General features: G+C 33.9%; 1 protein-coding gene across 2 annotated transcripts in view; it reads left to right on the top strand.

Moving 5' to 3' along the window:
- NUP155 (nucleoporin 155) overlaps positions 1-24,409 on the top strand; it is a 58,902-nt gene that overhangs the window by 17,667 nt on the left and 16,826 nt on the right. For both annotated transcript variants that reach the window (XR_014020879.1, XM_081284581.1), the window contains exons 10-22: positions 1,259-1,356; positions 1,816-1,968; positions 5,396-5,496; positions 8,196-8,366; positions 10,318-10,428; positions 12,017-12,111; positions 13,114-13,202; positions 13,617-13,679; positions 14,213-14,360; positions 15,928-15,994; positions 17,582-17,697; positions 19,443-19,540; positions 22,833-22,963. Coding sequence is in view for 1 of the 2 variants with exons in the window: in XM_081284581.1 (XP_081140707.1) it covers positions 1,259-1,356; positions 1,816-1,968; positions 5,396-5,496; positions 8,196-8,366; positions 10,318-10,428; positions 12,017-12,111; positions 13,114-13,202; positions 13,617-13,679; positions 14,213-14,360; positions 15,928-15,994; positions 17,582-17,697; positions 19,443-19,540; positions 22,833-22,963 (1,441 nt within the window). In the remaining variant the exon portion in view is untranslated. The remainder of the gene's footprint in view (positions 1-1,258; positions 1,357-1,815; positions 1,969-5,395; positions 5,497-8,195; positions 8,367-10,317; positions 10,429-12,016; positions 12,112-13,113; positions 13,203-13,616; positions 13,680-14,212; positions 14,361-15,927; positions 15,995-17,581; positions 17,698-19,442; positions 19,541-22,832; positions 22,964-24,409) is intronic.

Genomic DNA, 24,409 nt, shown 5'->3' with positions numbered 1-24,409 from the left:
GTGCAGTAGTATACTAATATTATTCTTTCAAAACATATCTAAAACATAAATGTTGAAGGAAGTTGGATATGGTGATGCATGCCGATAATCCCAGCAACTCAGGAGTCCTTATGCAGGAGGATCATGAGTTTGAGACCAACCTTGTCAACTTTGAGACCACCCCTAATTTTCTTTGGAAATTTTTCCAAATCCACAGAAAATTTTAAGTAAAAATGTGGCAAAAACTGATAAACTCACTCTCTAAATTCCCCAGTTGTTAACATTTTGCCTCATTTGCTCACTCTTTATTAATGAATCATTAGCAAGTAGATTCCAGGCATAATGCCTTTCACCCTTAAGTTCTTTAGCTTCCTTCTTCTCTGTAAGCCTCATATGTAACAATTAGTACAATTACTATATCCAAGATAATTAATACTAATTTTGTAATATCTTGTGTTTTAACTATAATCATATGGTTCATATTAAAACTGTCCCCAAATTTCTGTAGTTGTTCTTTTCAAATTCTTCAATTGGAATTTTTGAATTGCATGGGTGGTTTTAATATAGAGTGCTCCCTTCTTGCCTTTTTTATAATGTTGACATTTGGGAGGGAGAGACAGGAGTTCTTTATCATGTACCTATTTCTGACTTTGTCTTTTTTCCCTACAATTAGATTTTTAGTAATAATTTTTTTCGACACTTACTACACAGTTGATGTGAACTTACAAATTTCTTCATTACATCTAGGTATGGTGGTACACACTTGTGATTCCAGTGACCTAGTAGGAGGAGGAATATCTCAAGTTAAGGGCCAGCCTGGCCAATTTAGACCCTGTCTCAAAAGTTAAAAAAAAGAAAAAAGAAAGAAAGAAAAAGAAGAGCCAGGAATATAACTTGGTGGTAGAGCTCCCTTTGGTTAAAAAACAAAACAAAACAAAAAAACCCCACAACTCAACGAATCTCTTAATTACAAAAGTTCATTTTTCCCTTTTACTTTATTACAATGGTAATTTGAGCACTCTTTGTTCCCCAGGAACCATTCACCCAGTGGTGTTAGCCTTTTTCTTCCAATCTTTGTTTGAAAAGAGTTAGTCCTAACAGTATTCACTTAAATAATGCATAGTCAAAAGAGTTTTTGCTTCTGTCTTATTACTTTTCTAAGAGGTTAATTTAAATTAGTTTAGCATATTTAGACATGTGGATATAATGATGAAAACTATATTTTATAAATCAGACACATTTTTTAAATACACAAGTTTATTTTTCTCCTCATTTTTAGGACCATTGATCGTTCTGTTTTTAAGCCAATTGTTCAGATAGCAGTGATTGAAAATTCTGAATCATTGGACTGTCAGTTATTGGCTGTCACACATGCAGGTAGGTTTTAAAATTTTTGTATCTGTTATTGCTGTTAGTATGATGATTTTTAGGTTTGGAAATTTATGATTAGAAATGTTTTCAAGTCATATTGATATTCATAAAATTAAGAATTTTTAAAAATGGAGGTTTCTTCTGATTCTGTCTATTCATTTTTTAGAAGTATAACCAGACCTGAAAGCTAAAGTTGTTCACACTTAGTCATAACCTGAAGTGGAACACAGGCTTTCCTGGCTTGTTCTGAACACACTGAAATGTGTTGATTCATTTCTCAATTCTGAGTGATGTTTTCTTAAAAATCTGTTTCAGCTGGTAGTCCAATTAATAATTTAAGATCAATGAGGAAAGTAATTTCTGATTTTAACAGTTCTGTGTTTCTATATGGAATTGCTTTAATACACATGTACCTTAGTTTCTTTTATTTTCTGTTATTGATGCATAATTTTACCCCATCATCAGGTATCAGGTTATATTTCAGCACTTGTCCATTTAGACAGCCTTTTGCACGGCCTAATACACTGACACTGGTTCACATTCGCTTACCTCCTGGATTCTCAGCATCTTCAACAGTGGAAAAGCCTTCAAAAGTACATAAAGCTCTTTATAGTAAAGGTACGTTCTGAAATACTATCAGATTTAAGATGGCGTTCTTAAAAATTAAAATTATAAGACATTCTGAGGCATTTGAAAATAACATTAATAAATTTTTCAGTAAAGTTTGGAATGCTTTAGGTTTTTTCCAGGAATCATTTTTTTAATATTAATATTATATTTTAACCATTTTCAGTGGGTGTGTACATAAAAACTGTAGGTTTTATGGTACTTTTTAGTCTTAATTTTAGCCTGTTATTGGGTTTGCGTGTGAACTCAACTTTTCAAAATTAGTATTATACCCAGTGTAATAGACTCTCTGAATTCTCTTAGACTCATCAGGAAAACATAAATAACTTTACTGTTACTGTGCCTACTGTTACTAAACATCAAAACTTGGAACATTGGAACTTACTTTTTTTCATTTTTGAAATTTCTAATATATTTGTTTTTATTTTCTAATCATTCTAAGACCTTTTCTGTGCTTATTATACTGTCTATTCCAACATTTTACTGTTCAACACCCAGATGAAACTTTTCTTTACAAATGGAAGTTTTTCAAATGTATACTATTAGGTATCATTATAACGTTTTTAGGTAATAGCTTTTATTGAGATATAATTCACGTACTATAAAATTCATTCTTTCTTTTTTTTTCCTTGTAGGGGCATTTTACCACTGAGCTACATCCCCAGTCCTTTTTTTTTTTTTCTTTTAATTTTGAGACAGGGTTTCACTCAGTTACTTAGGGCTTTGCTAAATTGCTGAGGCTGACCTTGAACTTACAATCCTTCTGCCTCCTGAGTTACTGGGATTATAGATGTGCACCACTGCACCTGGCAGAATTCATTCATTTTTAGTTTATTTAAGAGTAGTACATACTCACTTGAGAACTTTTATCATCCCAGGAAAAAATCCCATATCTATCAGGAGTTATTGCTAATTCCAGTTCCCCCTTTTAATAATTTGCCTGTTTTAGAAATTTCAGATAAGTAGAATCATACAATATATGATTGACTTTGATTTTCACATAATACAGATTAATTCATGGTTTAGGATATATCAGTACATCTTTTATTGCTGAATAATATTTTATTGTGGCAATATATCACTTTTTATTCATCAATTGGTGGCCATTTGTATTGTTGATAATTTCTGACTATTATGAATGTTGCTACTATAAATATGTACAAGTTTCCTTATCAACATATATTTTCATTTCTTATGTGTATATATCTACGGTTTGAATTGCCCAATCGTATGGTAATGTGTTTTACATTTAAGGAACCATGAGCCTTTTTTCCAAAGCAAATAAACCATTTTACATTCTCACTTGTATGATGATTCTGGCTTCACCACAACCTTGCTGATACTTGTCTTCTTTTTATTTCTATCCTGTTGGATGCATCTGTCTATTGTGATTTTGATTTGTTTTTCCTGATGTCTGATAATGTTGAGCCATCTTTTCACATTTTTATTACCCATCTTTATGTCTCATTTGGAGAAATAACTATTCAGACTCTCTGCCTTTTTTTTTTTTTTTTTTTTTTTTTTTTGATATGGGGATTGAACTCAGGAGCACCTGACCACTGAGCCATATCCCCAGCCCTATTTTGTATTTTATTTAGAGTCAGGGTCCTGCTAAGTTGCTTAGGGCCTTGATAAGTTGCTGGGGCTGGCTTTGAACTCATGATCCTCCTGCCTCAGCCTCCTGAGCCACTGGGATTATAGGCTTGCACCATGTACCCAGTTCAAAGGTTTTAAATTTTGATGAAGTCCCATTTATTTTTTACTTCTTTTGTCATTATACTTATCATTATCTAAGAAGTTATTTCTTAATCTAGGGTCACAGAGATTTTCTCCTATTTTCTTCTCCATAGTTTCACTCTTACATTGTGGTCTTTGATCTGTTTTGAGTTAATTTCTGTATGTCACATAAGGAAGAATTCATTTGTTTTGTGTGTGATGCTGGAGATCAAACCCAGGCCCTACTAGGCAAGTACTTTACCACTGAACTCTACCCCCAGCCCCAAGGAAGGGGTTAGACTTCATTCTTTTGCAAGTATATTTTCAGTTTTTCAAGCCATTAATCGTTTTAGGAAAAGACTTGTTTTTCATCATTGAGTTGCCTTGGTACCATTCATTGTCTCAAATGAGTTTCCTATAAATATATGGGTTCTGAACTTAGTTCTTTCTCATTTATATATCTGGTGATACAGTCTTGATTATTTCTGCTTTATACTAATTTTGAATTTGTTGTCATTCTTGCAACATTTGATTTTTTTTTTTTAAGATTCTTTTGACTTTTCTCAATTTCTTGCATTTCCATATGAATTTTAGGAACACCTGTGAGTTTCTGTAAAAAAGGCAGTTGGGATTATATATATATATATATTTTAATATGTATATATATTTTTAGTAATCCATGGACCTTTATTTTATTTATGATATGTGGTACTGAGAATCAAACTCAGTGCCTCAAACATGCTAGGCAAGCGCTCTGCCACTGAGCCATAGCCCAGCAGGTGGTGATAGTTTCATCTATAGATCCATTTAGAACATGTTGCACAACCCCAGCGTCCCCGTGTTGCATCTTTATTATTATATGTTTTACTTTTCCAGTTACATACTTTACAAATTAATTGTGACCCTCTCAGCTAAGACTATCCAGTGGATTCAAGACTGACAGCACAAAATCAGTGTAAAAGGAGCAAATTAGCAGGAAAGTATGGAATTGAGCATAGGAGAGTATATTTTAAAATCAAACTGTAATATTATCTAGGTTTGCTGAGATACTGCTTTAAGAGCACATTTATCTCTTACATTGCACTAGCACATTCCTCTCTTATTCATCTCTTATTCATGGTGCGTTTGAATTCACAGGTGCATAAATTATTTCATTGTGTGTTAAATACCATTGATTGGAGGCACATTTGTTAACGTCTTAAGTTTTTATAAAGTTAGTAATTATATTGATTAAACTACCAATTACAAACTATTTTACTTCAGAGATGTTATAACATGAAAAAAAGTAAATTTTTACCTGAAAGAAATTCAGTATAAGATTGAGATTACTTAACAATTCTACCTGCTCTTCTTTTTTAAATTTATTTTTTCATGGTTCTGAGGATTGAACCCAGGGGTACTCTCTCTACCACTGAGCCACGTCCCCAGCCCTTTTTATTTTTTATTTTGAGGCTCTCACTTTGTTGTTAAAGCTGACCTTGAACTTTGATCCTCCTTCCTCAGCCTCCCAAGTCACTGGGATTACAGGCATGTATCACTTTACCCACTCTACCTACTTTCAAGGAATTTGTATTTGCTTACTTTGTAACTTGTTTGCTTATAAAGATTAACATATAATAATGTTAGTGATTGTTATTATTAAGATTATTGTGGATGCATTTTATTTGATATCATGAAAAAATTTTGTACATTAAACTTTCAGGTATTCTATTGATGGCAGCCTCAGAAAATGAGGATAATGACGTTTTATGGTGTGTCAACCATGATACATTTCCTTTCCAAAAGCCAATGATGGAAACCCAGGTAAGTTATCCAGTTATCCAGGGAATTCTAAAGAAACTACTTATTTGTATATTTATGTGTATATGTATTTATATGAATGTGTGTGTGTGTGTGTGTGCGTGCGTGTGTATATATATATATAAATTGGTGTGTGTATATGTGTGTTTCTTTTCCCCCCTGTGTTTGATCTCTCAGGACACTACACATGTTAGTAAAGCTCTCTTAACACTGAGCCACACCCCTAACACATATATAATGAGTATGTTAAGAATAATATGGTAAAGAACCTTATCTTCTGATTTGTTGTTATTTGCTTCTGATAATACTATCTGGTTAGAAATCATATTGAAAACAAATGTACCTAAAAATAAATGAATGTATCTTTTCTGAAATTATCTTTGTCCCATTTAAATGTGCTATATTTTTAGTTGTTTATATATTAACTGTAAGGACATCCATTGGAGTTATGACTTAAAGAGTTTTATCTTGGAAGTTTTGCCAAAATTTTAGATTTTTTAAGTTATAAACATTTTCAAATGCCAAATTAAACCTCATAAGAGAGAATTACCAACATTTTTTTCATTTTATTACCTCCCTTTTATTTCTTCATATATACTAATGTTTAGCTGTGAACACAACCACATTTTCCATGAAGTTGATATAGTTATTCTGAGTAAGGGGCCTCAGTAGTTCTACCTGGGCCATCCATCTTGTCCATAATGAGCTGAGGGGCTACCATCTCTCCTCCTCCTTTTGGTATCCTTTCCCCATTGACCAGCCCTATTTATCAAACCAGATTAAAAATCCCATTGGGGTATTAGAGGTTTAGCTCAGTGGTAGGGTGCTTGCCTAACATACACAAGGCCCTGGTTTCAATCTCTAGCACCACAAAAAAATAAAAATTAAAAAAAAATTTAAAAACCCACTAGGGTGTGAATGTCTGATGCTTTGCCGTTATGGCCATCTCTTCAGAGACTTATTTTTAGCTGTTACTGGCTATTTCCTGGTAATTCTCAAATGTGATTGTTTTAATTTGTGAGGAGTGGGAAAATGTGTGTAAGTGGGAGAAGGAAATACCAGCTCTCAGGAATGAGAGTGTGGTTTGAATTAGCTCTACCAAGTTTCTCACCTGGTTCAAGGAACTGGGGTGGAAGGAGGATGTATAAGAATGTAACAAGTGCCTTCCTTTCTCTCTCTAATTCTTTAAACTTTACTAAGCATCTACTATGAGCCTTGTCCTATGATAAAATTGAAGAATTTGGAACTCTGATATAAAACCTGTCCTGGTAGGGGTGGGAGGATTAGGTTTGCATTCTCTCTTCACTGCCTCTAAGCTGTGCAGCATAGGACTTTCTATGTTTTTGGCAATTTATATTTATAATAATACCTATCTACCTATGGAACTATTATGGGATTAAATGAGTTCACATACATAAACCTCCCAAAACACCTGGCAGATAAGAAACACTGAATAATGTTAACTTTTTTTTTTTTTTTTTAGAGGCAAGTATCATTTCATTTGTGTCATACAAGAGTTATTCTCAAATGTGGACTTTTATTTAAAAAGAAAAAAACAACCATCAAATATAGTTTGTGAACTTTGATGAAATTTTTAAGTTTTATAAAAACAATTATAAGAGATATTGGGTCTGGGCACCATGGCAAATGCCTATAATCCCAGTGACTTGGGAGGTTGAGGCAGGAGTATCACAAATTCAATTCCAACCTCAGCAATTTAGCAACACCCTGTCTCAAAATAAAAAAGGGCTGGAGATGTGGCTCAGTGGTAGAGCACCACCAGATTCAATCCCCAATACCAAAAAAGAAAAAAGAGAAAGAGAGAGATTGTGATAATTAGAAATTTTGTATTGGCCGAGCATTGGATTATATTAGAAAATTTTTAACATGTGTAAATGTTATAATGCCATGATAGCTATGTAAGAGAACATTCTTATTTTGGGGAGCTGTATGTGAAAGAATTTAGGGGTGACATGATGTCTATAACTTTCCAATGGTTCAATGAAAGAAAGAGATACGTAGAAAAAGATATATATAGAGAGAAAGGAGATATGGCAAATTGGTAATAATCATTGGAACTTTATACTGAGCATATGGACATTTCCTTTATTTCCAACATATTTGTATGCTTGAAATTTATTATAAACAATCTTACCTTAGAAAGCACAAATAGAACTTCAGAAGAGAATGGAATCTACATGTCAGCAAAACTAAGCACTGAATCTACTAGTATAGATTAATCTATCCTGAAGATTTGGTAAAAGATAGTTTTTCTTTGGTTGTTGAGAGAATTGTAATTCTAGTAAATAGAATTAACAGTTCATCTTAAGAAAATTTTGAATTTGTCCTTTAGTATGAAAAGATAATTTTATAAAAGATTGTTGATTAAAAGAATAGGAGGGGGCTGGGGATGTGGCTTAAGCGGTAGCGCGCTCACCTGGCATGCGTGCGGCCCGGGTTCGATCCTCAGCACCACATACAAACAAAGATGTTGTGTCCGCCAAAAACTAAAAAATAAATATTAAAGATTCTCTCTCTCTCTCTCTCTCTCTCTCTCTCTCTCTCTCTCTCAAAAAAAAAGAATAGGAGAATAGAGAGTTAAATACATACTTTTGAGGACATTTTGTAGAGATTTTATTTTCAGAAGCTTTCAGTTTGTATAACTTAAATATGATTGTAAAAAGTGTATTTGTTTTACATAGATGACAACCCGTGTTGATGGTCATTCTTGGGCTCTTTCTGCAATAGATGAATTGAAAGTAGATAAAATAATTACACCTTTAAATAAGGATCATATCCCAATAACTGACTCTCCAGTTGTTGTACAGCAACACATATTACCTCCAAAGAAATTCGTTCTCCTCTCAGCACAGGTATGCACATATTCTCTGTGGTACAGACAAAAAAGAGAAATGATGTTTACTGTTTTTGTCAAATATTCTGAAGTAGTTACTTAGTGGAGTCATTTTCTTAAACACTTTGGAGTGGTTATATTTTAAAGAATGTTTGTGAATACCAAATATACCACCAAAAGAACTCTTTTAAAAAGTTGTACTTTCCTTTTTTTTCCCCCACATTTCTTATTGGAGCCTTATAGTTGTGTATAATGGTGAGATTGTTACATATTCATACATGCAAATGATATAAAAATATAATTTGGCCAATATCATTCAAACTAACAACCAAAAATATTTCTTATAGTTGTCACCTAATTAAAAAACATTTTCTTGATATTTTTAACATTTGAATTAATGCATTGACAGAATTCAAGTGGTATAGCATAGGAAATATGTATAGTAAAATCCCCCTCCTACTCCAGTGCCCTTTCCTCCAAGTATCTGTGTTATTCATATCTATATATACTTTTCAGGGATTTATTATAAATATACAAACAATGCAAATGTATTTCTAAATACTTGGTAGCATATAATATAGACTGTCCTGTACCTTGCTTTTTATATTTCAAAAATATGACATGGAAATCTTTCCAAATTAATATATATAAAATATTTTCTCATTGTTTCATATTTGAAAGTTATTTCTTTATGTGGATAGTCCATGTTTGACCAATCCCCTATTAGTGGATTATCTTTTGCCCTTAAAAGTAATGCTACATTTTTTGTATGCATATGTAATTTTGTATATGTGTGAGTAAAGCAGTAGTGTTGTATATTCTTGGTCATAGAGGGTGTGTATTTATAGTTTCAATAGATATGAACAGATTTCCCTGTATATATTTGCTAATGGTATTTGTGAATGCCTATTTCCTCAAAACCTCCCCCATTATATAATGCCCTCTTATTAAGAGTAAGATTTTACTTTTTAAAAATTTCTGTGAACACTCTGTTCCTACTCTGTAGTAGTGCCCCTGATATGCATTTTCACTTTCTCAGGTTTCCATTGTCCCCTTATCAAATGCAGTCTGAAAATTAGTAGAAAATTCTGAAATAATTCACAAATTTTAAATTGCATGTTGTTCAGAATAGCGGGATAAAATTTTGTTCCTTCTGGCTTCAGTCCACATGGGATATGAATTATTCCTGTGTCTTGTGTATCCAGGCTATATACTATCTTCATGTTAGTTACTGAGTAGGTATCTTTGTTATCAGATCAACTGTCATGGTTTCATATTGCTGGTGTAGTCCACAGTTTCAGGCATCCACTGGGAGTCTTAGAATGTATCGAGTGAAGATAAGGAGGGACTACTATTCTTATATTTCTATTGAGTTGCCCTTTTGAAATGTAAAAAAAAAAAAAACTGAAGATTATTGAAATTTATGAATCAGGGATGTATTTTTCCTGATTTGTCATTTGACTTTGTTCATTAAGATTTTTCCCTTAAAGACAAGTTTATAAATAATCAAAATGAAGATCTTCTAGAATTTATGTCACATTTAGCTTCCTTACTCTCAGAATTCACATCTTGTTGCTTCTGTTTTTCTTCTAGTATTAGTATGGTTTTATTTTATCCTTTAAATCTTTTATCTATTTGTAATTTATCCTGGTATAAGACCTGAGTTTGGTTCCAGCTTCCTTTTTATCCAAATGGATATCCATAGTGCTAACATAATTAATGGATAATCTGTCTATAATCCTCTGGTTTGGGGGGCAGCATGAGTGGGGCACTATATTTTTACCAATTTTTTCAATCTAGTTTAGGTTTGTAATTGAAATGTAGATGATCTTTTTGACCAGTTTATTTTGTATTGTTGAAGTTATTTTGTTGTTGTTTCATTTGATTTAATAAGGTTAGCAGAGTCAGTTGCTACCAACCAAGGTTGTTAAATCTGTTTACTCACATTCTTCCTTTTTAAAATTTCTTAGGGTAGTCTTATGTTTCATAAACTAAGACCTGTAGATCAACTAAGGCACCTACTTGTGAGCAATGTGGGTGGAGATGGAGAAGAGATTGAAAGATTCTTTAAGTTACATCAGGTAATTATTGATATACTTTTTTAATGTGATGATTATAAATGTATATGTATACTGACTTTTGATAGTAGAATAAGACTTCATTCAGATTTTTATTCTCTGATTTTGATAATTTTTATTAAAGTGTACTCTTAAAGATTGTCTGATATTCAGGGCTGAGCATGGTGGTGCACGCTTGTAATCCCAGTGTCTGGGAAGGCTGAGACAGGAGGATCATGAATTCAGAGCCAGCCTTAGCAATTTAGAGAGGCACTAAGCAGTGAGATCTTGTCTCTAAATAAAATACAAAAATGAGGCTGGGGATATGGCTCAGTGGTTGAATGCCCTTGAGTTCAATCCCCGGTACCCCCACACACACACACACACAAAAAGAAGAGTCTGATAGTCAGGTTAGATGATAATTACTCTTTATGAAAAACATGGGACAGTACGTTTATTGGCTGATATGTGCTTGAATGCACATGCATCCACACTTTATGATCTGAGGAAGAAATTTGAAGGGATAATGTGGGGGCATTAGTATTTCAAAGCTACACCTAAAATTGATAAGGTTCAAACTGGTAGTGCTTAGTTTAAAATCAAGAACATCAGATCAAAATTAAGTGTAGAGCTGGGCACAGTGGTGCATACCTGTAATCCCAGTGACTCAGGAGACTGACAGGAGAATCACAAGTTTGAGCTAGCCGTAGCAACTTAGCAAGGGCTTCAGCAACTTAGTAAGCCTCTGACATAAATGAAAAGGGTTAGGGATGTCTCTCAATGGTAAAGCACCCTTGGCTTAAATGCCCAGTATCCAAAAAAAATTTAAGTATGTAGACCCTGCATACAAACCACCTATTGAAAATCTTAGCTCTGCTGGGCACAGTGGCACACGCCCATAATCCCAGCAGTTTGGGAGGCTGATGCAGGAGGATCATGAGTTCAAAGCCAGCTTCAGCAAAAGTGAGGTGCTAAACAACTCAGTGAAACCCTGTCTCTAAATAACATACAAAATGGGGCTGGCAATGTGGCTCAGTTGTCGAGTGTTCCTGAGTTCAATCCCAGGTACCCATAAAAAAAAAAAAAACTTAGCTCCACCACTGTGATTAGATACTCGAATTGTCTAGGTTTCAATTTTTTTTAATGTAAAATATTCATTATTAAAATTATGTGGTATAAGGCCTAACATATGTCAAACTTAAAATAGTGCCTGGCACATGATGTGGACTTGATAAATGTGAACTCTTAGCTAGGTGCCATGGCACACACCTATAATCCCAGTGACTTGGGACACTGAGGCAGGAAAATCACAAGTTCAAAGCCAATCTTGGCAATTTAGCAAGACCCTGTCTCAAAAACTGAAAAAGGCCTGAGGATGTGACTCAATGGCAGTGCTCCCCTGGGTTTAATCCTCAGTACTAAAAAAAGAAAGGAAGGAAGAAAGAAAGTAAAAAGAGTAGTGTTTGCTTCTTTTTAAATACCAGCTGATTTCATTCAGTCAGCCATTATTTATGGAGCACCTGCATTGTGCGAAGGACAGATTGAAACAACAGATATAGCAGTAAACAAAATTTGTTTAATGTAGGGGTTTTGTTTTGTTTTGTTCCTACAGGAAGACCAGGCTTGTGCAACTTGCCTTATCCTTGCTTGCTCCACTGCTGCCTGTGATAGAGAAGTATCTGCTTGGGCTACACGAGCTTTCTTCAGGTATTTCAGGTTTTTTCCTACTGGGCCACTTTTTAAAATGGTCACTTTGCCAGTGTGCTAGTTTAAGGCGTCGCCAGAGAGTTGAATGACTACATAGGGAAATTACTAAAATTCATTTTCAAAAGGGTAAAAATCTGGAAAGATTATCATGCTCATGGGATAGATTAATTTGTGCATTATTACTCTTTGTCTGAATTTTGTTCTCTAACTTTTTTTGTTTAGTCTTTTCACTGTTGTATCTCATTTACTCCCTCATCTTTTTTTATTTCCTTAGACACTACTAATTCTGCTTTATGTGTGTAATTGGTTCTGAATGGGGTTCTGAATCACATTAAGGAAACTTGGTTCAAAAGAGATTTTATTAGGCAGATATTGTGGTGTTCGCCTGTTATCCCAATAACTTGAGAATCTGAGGCAAGAGAATTGCAAGTTTGAGGCCAGCCTTAGTAACTTAGCAAGGCCCTAAGCCACTAAGCAAAACCCTGTATCAAAATAAAAATAAAAATGAGTGGGATTTAACTCAGTGGTAGAATGCCCCTGGGTTTAGTTCTCCAGTACCCCCCCCCCAAAAAAAAGGAGATTTTATTGTTAACTTTTTTTTGAAGTAATGAGGATTGAACCCAGGGCCTCAGACATGCTAGGCAAGTGCTCTGTTGCTGAGCTATACTCTATACTCCAGCCATCAAAGAGATTAAAAAAAAACAAAACCAGCCAAAATCTGTTAGGAAAATTACAGTGCCATTTGCTCACTAAGTAAACTCTGTGTGTTGCCAGTGATATATTAGAAGTTATCAGAGTCCCTGGTTTTATGTCAACATTTACTAAATCAGTATTTATTATGTATGCTAGGAATATAATTCACTTGTCAGCACCATGCATTAAAGTCTTCAGCATTTATTTGGAAGCTAAGCAGGAGTAGGAACATTTCCAGCTTTTAAGATAGATAGATTGATCGATAGATCGATCACTGAATAAATTCAACCTCTGTTTTCATACAAATAGGTATGGAGGTGAAGCACAGATGAGATTTCCAGCTACTCTCCCCACTCCGAGTAATGTTGGTCCCATCTTGGGATCTCCTGTTTATTCTAGTGAGTATTAAACATTGAAATGAAACTTTATTATATAATAGTATGAATTTTAGAAACTATATTATTTTAATCAATAAAGCTTTTCATTGTTTTATTGCTACTGTATTATTGATAGATAAGTCTATAGTTTATGACTTGTTATGATGATATTAATGTTGAATCCTTAGTTTATTTTAAGAAGGAAAAGAAGATATAACCAAATAGTACTTACAGATATCATTTGGTATTTATTGAATGGAAAAGAAATGAAAGATTCAATAACAAGAAATTCATATGTCAGTGTTTTCCAAAATAGGAATTATTAAGAAGTTACTAGAAAATTTTCAAATGTATCATAGGTGGTACCATTCTTTATTCATGCTTAACAAATAGCTTCTGGGCCTCATTTTGATTTATAAATATATTCTTTTTTAGGTTCTCCTGTTCCTAGTGGTAGTCCCTACCCAAATCTGTCCTTTTTGGGAACACCATCTCAAGGTACCACTTTTCTTTTTTTGGATCACTTATTATTCTTCTTTTTGAAGAGCTAACATGTTCTTAATTTTTATTGTGTAAAAGATTAACTTGTCCTATTCTCTTGGAAAAAAAATGTCATTTAATAGATTTCATTTTGTTGCTTGACATCTAAGCATTTATTGGCATTTGGCCATGAATGCCTTTATTTCCAGGCACAATATTTGAGGAGCTCCTCAAATATTGTGCCTGGAAATACCCTTATTGGGTATTAGGATTTAAGTGGGCCCTGAAATTAGTATAAATAGTTTTGTTTCACTTCCAGTATTAGGAGCTATGGTTGCAAGTTTTCTTTCCTTTTCATTCTGCATTTTCAACACTTGAATGTCTAACTGGGAGAATCCATCCAAGTCTTAGCAAGAAAAATCAAATATCTATCTATTTGATTATTTTTATAAATATCTCTACCTTTGTGTCCAGAGACAAAAAACTTGGGTTATTGAGAATTCTGAATATTTAGGATTATATTTCTAAGAGATTTGTTTTTATTTGTTAAGGTATGCAGCCTCCTGCTATGTCAACTCCTGTGGGTGCCATGGGAAACCCAACTGCTCAGGCCACAAGTATGAGTTGTATGACTGGCCCAGAGATTGTGTACTCTGGAAAACACAATGGTATTTGCATTTATTTTTCTCGGATAATGGGGTAAGTTTTCAAGGGATACTTAACTACTGCTCATTTATCCTTTTGTTTTTTTCCTCATGATATAAGAAACTGAACCTTGAACCCAGGGGCATTCTACCACTGTCTTTTGGAGGCAGTGCCTTGCTAAGTTTAAGTTGCCAAGGGTGGCCTTGAACTTGCAATCCTCCTGCTGCAGCATCCCAAATAGCTGGGTATTTTTTCCTATTTTGAAGAGTGAAATATTTTTAAATAAATTTGTGACTTCTTTTATTCCTATTAAATTTTACTTTAACTCATTTGTCCATTGATAAAATTTCTATCATCTGTCTAAGCCTTTTTATTATATGTGTGTTAAGTACTATGTTTTTATTTCTGTGTGTATTTAGTGTCAGAGTATATCTATATACATATTAATAGTATACATTACAAACCACCCCATAATTCAGTGACAAGTATCTAGATGTCAGCTGGGCAGTTCTGGGTTTGTTTGGCTCACCCATGCAGAGACATTCATCTTGGCTAAACTCTTAAACATTCAGGGGCATGTCTGGAATATTCTCAGCTGATATAGCTTGGTTGTTCTCCATGAGGTCTCTCATCTTTCAGGTGGTTAGCCAAGGATTATTCACTTGTTCATAGCAGGGTCCTTGAGAAAGAGTAGAAGTTGCCAAGCCTCCTGATGCCTAGGCTTAGAACCAGCCTATTCCCGGGCCAGAGGGAAGTCTCAAGGCAAACCCAGATTCAGAAAGTGGGAAGCAGACTACAGTTCCTTAGAGAAGAGGTATTAAAATCATACTCTGTATGGAATAGAAATAGGGTGAGAATTTCCACTGTTTTTGCAATCAGTCTATCATATCATCTAATTAGCTATCAAGTCTAGTATATAGTTTTCAGATTTGTAATGTATGTTTTCATTCATCTCATTTGCTTAAAAATGTGATAACAGTATAGAATCCCTTTATAAATTTTTTAAAATTATAAATTCCCTATTTATAAGTTGTTACCCAGAGCCTTTTGATTTCTCTGCAGAAGAATTTCATCTGAAATAATGGGTATATTTGGTTTGAAAATTTCCCGTTTTCCATTTTTCTAGCTCACTTAGTAAATGTTAAATATTATTGTTTTAGGCTGGGGATGTGGCTCAAGTAGTAGCGCGCTCGCCTGGCATGCATGCAGCCTGGGTTCGATCCTCAGCACCACATTCAAACAAAGATGTTGTGTCCACCGAAAACTAAAAAATAAATATTAAAAAAATTTTCTCTCTCTTAAAAAAAAAGATATTAAATGATATTTTAAAAAATATATTATTATTTTAAAAACAATAAAGCCATTACATTACCACAAAAAGAAATTTACTACATATTGTAATTTTTCTTATTTGTAAAGAATACAATCATTAAAACATTTTTTTCTCCTCTTTGTTTTGTTGTTGTTGGTTATACATAACAGCAGAATGCATTTCAATTCATTGTACACAAATAGAGCACAACATTTTGATGCTCTGGTTGTACACAATGTAGAGCCATACCATTTGTGCAGTCATATCTTACCTAAGGTAATGATGTCCTAAAACATTTTTTTGTTTCAGAAATATCTGGGATGCTAGCTTGGTTGTGGAGAGGGTATTCAAGAGTGGCAACAGAGAGATCATGGCAGTAAGTGTATACACTATCATCCTGCTCTTTGTATATAACCAGTTGGTAGCAATACAGAACTATTAAATTGTTTCACGTTGCTTGATGTTGTAAATAAATTATTCTTTACTGTAGATTTTTGTATTCATGTTCAATAAATCATCCACCCTTGATTGAAATCTCAGCTTCTTCATTTATAAACTATCTGATCATGGGTAAATTTCTTAATGTTTCAAAGCCCTGTGCCTCACTATAAAATGAGACTAATAATATATCTCCCTTATAAGGTTGTTGTAAGGAGTAAATAGAGTCAGTGCTATTATTTAAAATCTGTCTGAATTTATTATTTTATGCTTTGGCTTATCTATACAATACCTCCAAGGACCCAGTACTAATTTTCATGCATGAAATACGTCCCAGACTGTTTTAAGGAAACAATTGGTAAAATTTTGTATTATCACAGATTTGGGTAGGAAAATTTCTTTTAAAGAATCTGAAATATGGGCTGGGGATGTGGCTCAAGCGGTAGCGGGCTCGCCTGGCATGCGTGCGGCCCGGGTTCGATCCTCAGCACCACATACCAACAAAGATGTGTGTCCGCCAAAAACCAATAAATAAATAAATAAATAAATTTAAAAAAAAAAAAGAATCTGAAATATGCAGATGTTTTAAGTTTTTTTTTTCTTTTTAAAACAGAAAGGTACCAAATGTCTTTTTAATGTGATATTCTTTTTTTTTTTAATATTTTTTAATTGACAATGGATTTTTTTTACTTTATTTGTTTTACTTTATTTGTTTATATAAATATATGGTGCTGAGATTCAAACCCAAGGACTCACACATGCCAGGCAGGCACTCTACCACTTAGCCACGACCCCAGTTCTGTAATATTCTTTTAAGTATTTATTGTTTAGTTGTAGTTGAACATAATACTTTTATTTCATTTATTTATTTACATGTGGTGCTGATTGATCGAACCCAGGGCCTTGCACATGCTAGGTGAGCGCCCTACCGCTGAGCCACAACTGTGTGATATTCTTTTAAAGCCCACATTTCTGAGGAAATAAGAATGCATTTATCTCATGTACACAAAGTTTAATAACAGGCAAAATTATTGTAAAGTGATAAAAGTAAGAGAGGTTACCTTGGAGGTGGGATGACAAAGAGCCAGAAAAGAACAGTAGGAAACATTTTGGGTATTGGAAATGTTCTGTACTGTGATCTGAATGACAACCACAAAATATAAAAAGTAATCAAGATATTTACTTAATGTTTGTGTTTTACTGAACATAAATTATACATCAGTCTTAACAGAACAGGAGATGAGAGATACTAGTGTCCTTCATTGCATTCTGGTCTTCAAGAAGTGAATTGAGGGCTGGGGATAGGCTCAATTGGTAGAGTGCTTGCCTTGCATGCACAAGGGCCTGGGTTCAATTCCCAGCATAACAAGAAGTGAAATGATATAAGAAAGAGCTGTACTATTTGCAAAAATAGGATGCCTCAAAATTAAAATTATATATACATTTACAGCTATACAGAATTTATACTTTTTATGTGTACACCTTTTTCCAGTATTTAACTTTTGAAAATTCTTTGGTTTTACAGATTGAAAGTAGTGTTCCCTGCCAACTTCTGGAGTCAGTACTACAAGAACTGAAAGGTTTGCAGGAATTTCTAGACAGAAATTCCCAATTTGCAGGAGGACCATTAGGAAATCCAAAGTAAGAAAAAAAAATAGGGTTTATTTATTTCTTCACTTTTTTCTTTTCATTGTATTTTGTTGTTTTTGAGATATAATTCATCTACCATAAAAGTTATACTTTAGAGCATATAGTTCAGTAGTTTTTTAGTGTATTCACAAGGTTATGCAGTCATCATCACTATTCAATCCAGAACACTCATCATTCCATAATGAAATTCTGTGTCATTTACAGTCATTCCCCATTTCTTTCTCCCCATGGTTGGCAAGCACTAATCTACTTTCTCTCACAATGAACCTTCCTATTCTTAATATATTATGAAAATGGAATATGCTTTATGACCCTCCATATCTGGCTTTTTTCCCTTTTGTATAATGATAAGAAAGTATCCATTCATTTCTGTTTTCTTGAGTAGTTTTATATAAGTGAGTATTAAAGTTTATTAAATTCCTTCCTGCATTTTATAGATAACATCATGTAATTTTTTTCTGACCTTTAATAATAGAATTATATTAAAATGTACTAATTTCAACCAACCCTATCATGTGTGCAACATTAGTTTCATTCAGTATGGAAATTTTTTGTAGCAGTGACTTGAGATCTAGTTTACATAAAATTCACTAATTTTGAAGTTCAGATCAGTAACTTTTCCTCAGTGTGCAGAAGTGTGTAACCATCACTACCACAATACAGTTTTAGAACATTTCTTTTTTTGTTTTGTTTTGGTTTTGTACCTGGGGTTAAACCCATGGTTGCTTTACAACTGAGCCACATTCCCAGTCCTTTTTATTTTTTGTTTGGGATAGGGTCTCTGAGTTGTTTAGGGCCTCCATAAATTGCTGAGGCTGGCCTAGAACATGTGATCCTCTTGCTGCCCCCTCCCAAGTTGCTGGGATTATAGGTATAGGTGTTCACCACCACATTTGGCCAGTTTTAGAATATTTCCATCTCTGAGATGATAGCTTCTGTTTGTTTGCAGTTATTCCATGTTCCACTCTCCAGCCCCAATTACCAGTCTACTCCATCTATATGGATCTATTTGGATCTATTTATTCTCAACATTCATAGGAATGAAATCATACACTGTGCAGTTTTGGAGACTGGCTCCTTTAACTTTGGATTTTTTTTTTTGTAGTTGTGGGATTTTTTGTTGCTTGATTAGTTGGTTGGTTGGTAGGTACTGGGGATTACACCCAAAGATGCTTTACCACTGAGATATATCCCCAGTTCTTTCTTATTTTGAAACAGGTTCTTACTGAGTTGCCCAAGCTGGCCTCAGCCTCCCAAGTTGCTGCAGGCAGGTGCCATCTCACCTAGCACTTAACATATTTTTGAGGCTCATGTCCTATGTTTTGTTCTATTCTCTTTGGAGAATAAGATCGACTTTCCTGGATCTAGCCTCAGTTTTTTCTCTTACATCATATCCTTCCTTTCTCTTCTCTCTTTCTTTATCTTTCTCTTTGATCTTTTCCCCTCGAGATTAGGAAAATTTCTAGTTGATATTTTTCAATCATTTAATTGATTTAACCTCAGTCATTTTAAGTAGCATCTGTTCAGTCTATGATAAATTTTCTTCCTGATCATCAATTTTTAATTCTATGAACTCTTTCTCATTTGAGAACTTTTCCATTTTTGTGGAAACCAGTGCTTGTGATGGTTGCACTATTCCATAGGTACATTTTAAATTGTTGATTGTATGGTATCTAAGTTACATATGAAAAGAGTTGCGATGTACACACAGACACATTCTGTAATTTCTGTTTCAGTACTACTGCCAAAGTGCAGCAGAGGCTGATGGGATTCATGCGTCCTGAAAATGGAAATACTCAGCAAATGCAACAGGAGCTACAGAGGAAGTTTCATGGTAAATTGTTCTTCTGATCAATTACATATACATGACCTCACTAAAGGGTTTTATTACTTGAATAGTAAATGGTGAACTTCTCTTAGTAATATCTAGTTTATCTGATAACACAATGTTATTCATTCAAGAATCAGTGTGATTGGGAAAACGGAATATGGAAATTCTTTGTTTCCATAACTCTTTTAGCCTATAAATATTTTTGGGAGGAGTGGGTACTAAGGATTGAACTCAGGGCTACTCAACCACTGAGCCACATCTCCAACCCCATTTTGTATTTTATTTAGAGATAAGATCTCACTGAGTTGCTAGCACCTCACTTTTGCTGAGGCTGGCTTTGAACTCACAATCTGCCCACCTTAGCCTTTCAAGTTGCTGGGATTACAGGTGTGTGCCATCGCTCCCAGCTAGCCCACAAATTTTTGTTCTTTCCTCCAGTAGTAAACATGATACACACTTTTTCTTATGATTTTGTGATTGTCTTATATATCACTATATATTTATACACACACAGATGTATAAGTGTATGTGTATATGTGTATGTAAACATATATATTATATATATATAGTATGTATATAAACGTTGGTGTATATATATGTGTATATATATAAAAAACAAAATTTACTATTTTAAGTTTTTTTGACAGTATTAGAGATTGAACCCCAGGGCTTTGCACATACTAGGCAAATGTTCTACCACTGAACTATACCCCGTTTTTTTATTTTGAGACAAGAGTCTCATTAAGTTGTCCAGGCTGGTCTTGAAACTTGAGATCTTGGGCTGGGGATGTGGCTCAAGCAGTAGCGCGCTCGCCTGGCATGCGTGCGGCCTGGGTTCGATCCTCAGCACCACATACAAATAAAGATGTTGTGTCTGCCGATAACTAAAAAAATAAATAAATATTTAAAAAACAACAACAACAAAAAAGAAACTTGAGATCTTCCTGCCTCAGCCTCTCGAATATCTGGGATTGTGGGCATGCACCTCCACATCTGACCCATTTTAACTATTTTGAAGTGGCATTCACTATATTCACATTGTAGTACAGCAGTCACCAACATCCATCTCTAGAACTTTTTTTTATCTTTCTAGAAATCCTTTACCTATGAAACAATAATTTCCCATTTTTCTCCTATGTCTAGAAAACAGCAGCCTCCATTGTAGTTTTTATTTCTGTGAATTTGACTACTCATAAGCACCTTATATACATAGATTAATATAGTAATTTTTATGTTATTACTGGCTTTGTCACTTAGAATACTGTATTTAAGATTCATCCATGTTGTAGCATATGTCAGAATTTTCTCTTTTTAAATCTGAATAATATTCTGTTATATTTCCACATTTTGTTTTGTTTATTCATTGGGAGTGGGCAGTGGGTTGCTTCCACCTTTTGTGAACATGAATATACAAATACAAATTTGAGTTCCCTTTTTAGTTTATTTTGTATATACCCAGAAGTAGAATTGCTGGATCATATGATAATTATATTTTTAATTTTTGTTTATTTGTTTGTTTAGAGACAGGGCCTCATTCTAGGTTGGTTTTATCTTATGAGCTTCAGCAATCTTCCATCCTCAGCCTTTTAAGTAGCTGGGACTACTGTTATGCACCATTATGTCATTGTAGTGGATATGAAGTGATATACCTTTGTAGTTAATGATACTTTTTTTTTTAAAATGGGGGTCTCACTATGTTGCTGAGGCTAGCCTTGTACATGTAATCCTTTTGCCTCATCCTCCCAAGTAGCTGGGATTACCACCACACCCAACTAGTAATATATCTTTTCATAGAACTAAAAACGTGAATGAAGTATTTGATTATGCTTTTTGTGAAGTTCTTATAATTTTTAATTATTTCAGGTATGAGTTGGAATAATAAATGTTTCCAGAAATTTTCCCTGCCCTCAATTTTTTTTTCAGTTCCTTTGCCTTCTATTGGTATTGTTATTGCCTTCTATTGTTTCTGGCTGATAGAACTTTCATAATTAAGACCCAGCCATTTATTTTGGTCCCAGCTTATTTTCTTCCCTTCCTTCTGGACCTAGATTTCTATCCACTATTTTGTAAACTTTTTCGGAACTGCTCATGATTCTTCATTAGGATGTTAAGCTTATTATCAAGCATTGATGAGGATTTGTACAAATAGAGCATTTGAATTGCTGGTAGTTTATACTTTGAACCACACTGAAAAGCAATTTGGTCAGATCTAGTGAAAGCTGAAAATTCACACTCTTAGAGCCCACAGTCTTACTTCTAGGTATACATCCTAGACTAGATTTGATCAAACATTCTTCCCCCACAGTAAGATATACATTTTATATTGACTCAGTGTTTTTTGTTTTGTTTTGTTTTGTTTGTACCAGGAGTTGAATCTAGGGTGCTTAACCACTGAGCCACCATATCGCCTTTGAACTTAGGATCTTCCTGCCTCGCCCTACCTAGCTACTGGGATTATAAGTGTGATGTTTATGATTTGTTCCTCTCCCAGTACTGAGGATCAAACCCAGGACATCACATACTAAGCAAAGACTCTACCAATGAGCTACAACCTTAGCCCAATGCAGATATTTAAAATCATACACACATATAAAACTGAAACAAAATTTCCTAAAACAACTCTACCTGTTTCATACTCTAATATTTTTTCCTTTTTCATTTTATTCTATATTCTATTTCCTATTAAGGGATGAGGGGGTATTATGATGGACTGAACTGTTTTCATGATTCACCAACATGTATATCCCGGGTTGAGAAACTTGGTCCTAGAGAAATATGATTGTGCTTTCCAGGAAACCTTCATTAAGAATTTTTATCATATTCGTTTAATAGCAAAACATTGGAGGCAATCTAAATGTCCTTCAGGTGCAAAAATGGGCCAAATTGGGGTAACTGAAACACTCAGTGATAAAATAAATATAGTTGGATTTGTCACCTGTGAACATATAACTGTGTTGAGAAAGTATTGGTCTGATTGTTAAAAACAGGAGGATTGCTTGCAAGTTTGAAGCCAGCCTCTGCAATTTAGTGAGGTTCTAAGCAACTTAGCAAGATCAGTCTCAAAATGAAAAATCAAAAGGGATGGGGATGTGGCTCAATGGTTAGGCACCCCTGGGTACAATCACTGTACCAAAAAAAAACCCTAAATACAGCAACTGATGTTCAGTTGCCTTTGATGGGGACAGAGAGGATAATAGGAATTTGAGAAATTCAACATTATCTATAGTTTTACTTAAAATAAACAGCTTAATCTTTGTCATTTTATAAAACTCCAATAGTTGTATTTTCTCATTAGAGGCTCAGCTGAGTGAAAAGGTTTCACTTCAGGCAATTCAGCAGTTGGTTCGAAAATCATACCAGGCCCTGGCTTTATGGAAACTTCTTTGTGAACATCAGTTTAATGTCATTGTAGGAGAACTTCAGAAGGTAAAGTTTGTGGGATTTTTGTTTAAAAATCATAGTATTAATACCAAGTTTGTTTCTTTTGCATAAGTTTTAATCTTACACTTGGGTTTGGGAAGCATTAGGTTATTATAAAGCTAGAATGTTATTATAAAGTTAGAATGATTGCAGGCCAATGTAATAACTTGAGTGAACCATTTTGTCAAGCTACAAGTTTTTCAGTATATGAGAATTTTCTATCTGGGATACAAATGAAGACTTAGTTTACCAAAAACATATTTTTTATGACAATAAGTTTTAATCTTTATTTGGGCTACATATCCCTCTCCCCACCTTCAAAGAAATCCAGTTGGTTTACTCATTGAATTTTATTGTTGTTTCTTGTAAATCTCTTTCAATCTAGAGTAAGTCTTAGCTTCATTTTAGTGGGGAGAGATTTTTTTTATTTGCTATTGTAACATGGAAATCAGATCATCAGTCCTATAGAATGTCCAGCATTCTGGTTTTTTGTTTTTTTTTTTTTTTTTTTTTTTTTTAACTTTCCTTAGAGTGAACTTGTTGTATCCCCTACATTTTCTGTAAAATGAAAGTTAGTTAGGGCTGGGGTTTTGGCTCAGTGGTATAGTGCTCACCTAGCATGTGTGAGGCCCTGGGTTTGATCCTCAGCACCACATAAAGATGAATAAATAAAGGTATTGTGTCCATCTACAGCTAAAAAATGTTTAAAGAAAAGTATATTTAGGCTTGATTAGGTTCAGGTTCATTTATTTGATGAAGAACAGAATTTTTCATAAGTGGTGATTTGTTCATCAGACTAACAAGACCCCAAAATTTTGATTGTCCTACTTTTTAGTGCAACTAAGATTGATTGCTGAATTCAAGTGGTTAAGTTCTACCATTGTAAAATTTTCCATGAGATTTTAATCAGGCTTTTGTCATCCATTGATACTTATTGCCTGATTAGGTTATTTCATCTGTGATTACAAAATCATAATTTTCTAAACTGATTCCTTCCACAGTTATTAACTAAAATTCTATTTAAAAAAAAAAAACTTGTTCTTTAGGACTGTTTTGTTACCCTGAATGCCTAATTCTTGACTTTTAATTACAATTTTTCAAATTTAGATGGTGACCCATAATTTTACATATATGACTGCACATATAGTGCAACACTACATCATGTACAACCAGAGAAATGAGAAGTTGTGCTGCAGTTTTGTACAGTGAATCAAAATGCATTCTGCTGTCATATATACCTAATTAAAATTAATTAATTTTTTTTTTTTTTTTTTTTTTAAGAAAGCTAGAAGAAGACCCCAGTTCCTTTTACTAGTGTCCAGTGAATAGTTTTTGGTGTTTGGTTTTAGTTTTCTTATAAGCACATACATTTGAATTTTATTGTTTCTTGTAAATCTAATTTTTTCCTTATTAAAAATTCAATCTATAATGTTTATGAAAACTACTTTCTTT

The sequence above is a fragment of the Spermophilus citellus genome (assembly GCF_964194105.1).
Source record: "Spermophilus citellus genome assembly, chromosome: 1".
NCBI classification, from domain to species: Eukaryota; Metazoa; Chordata; class Mammalia; order Rodentia; family Sciuridae; genus Spermophilus; species Spermophilus citellus.
The sequence above is the reverse complement of the archived record's forward strand: the minus strand, read 5'-3'. Positions and strand labels throughout refer to the sequence as shown.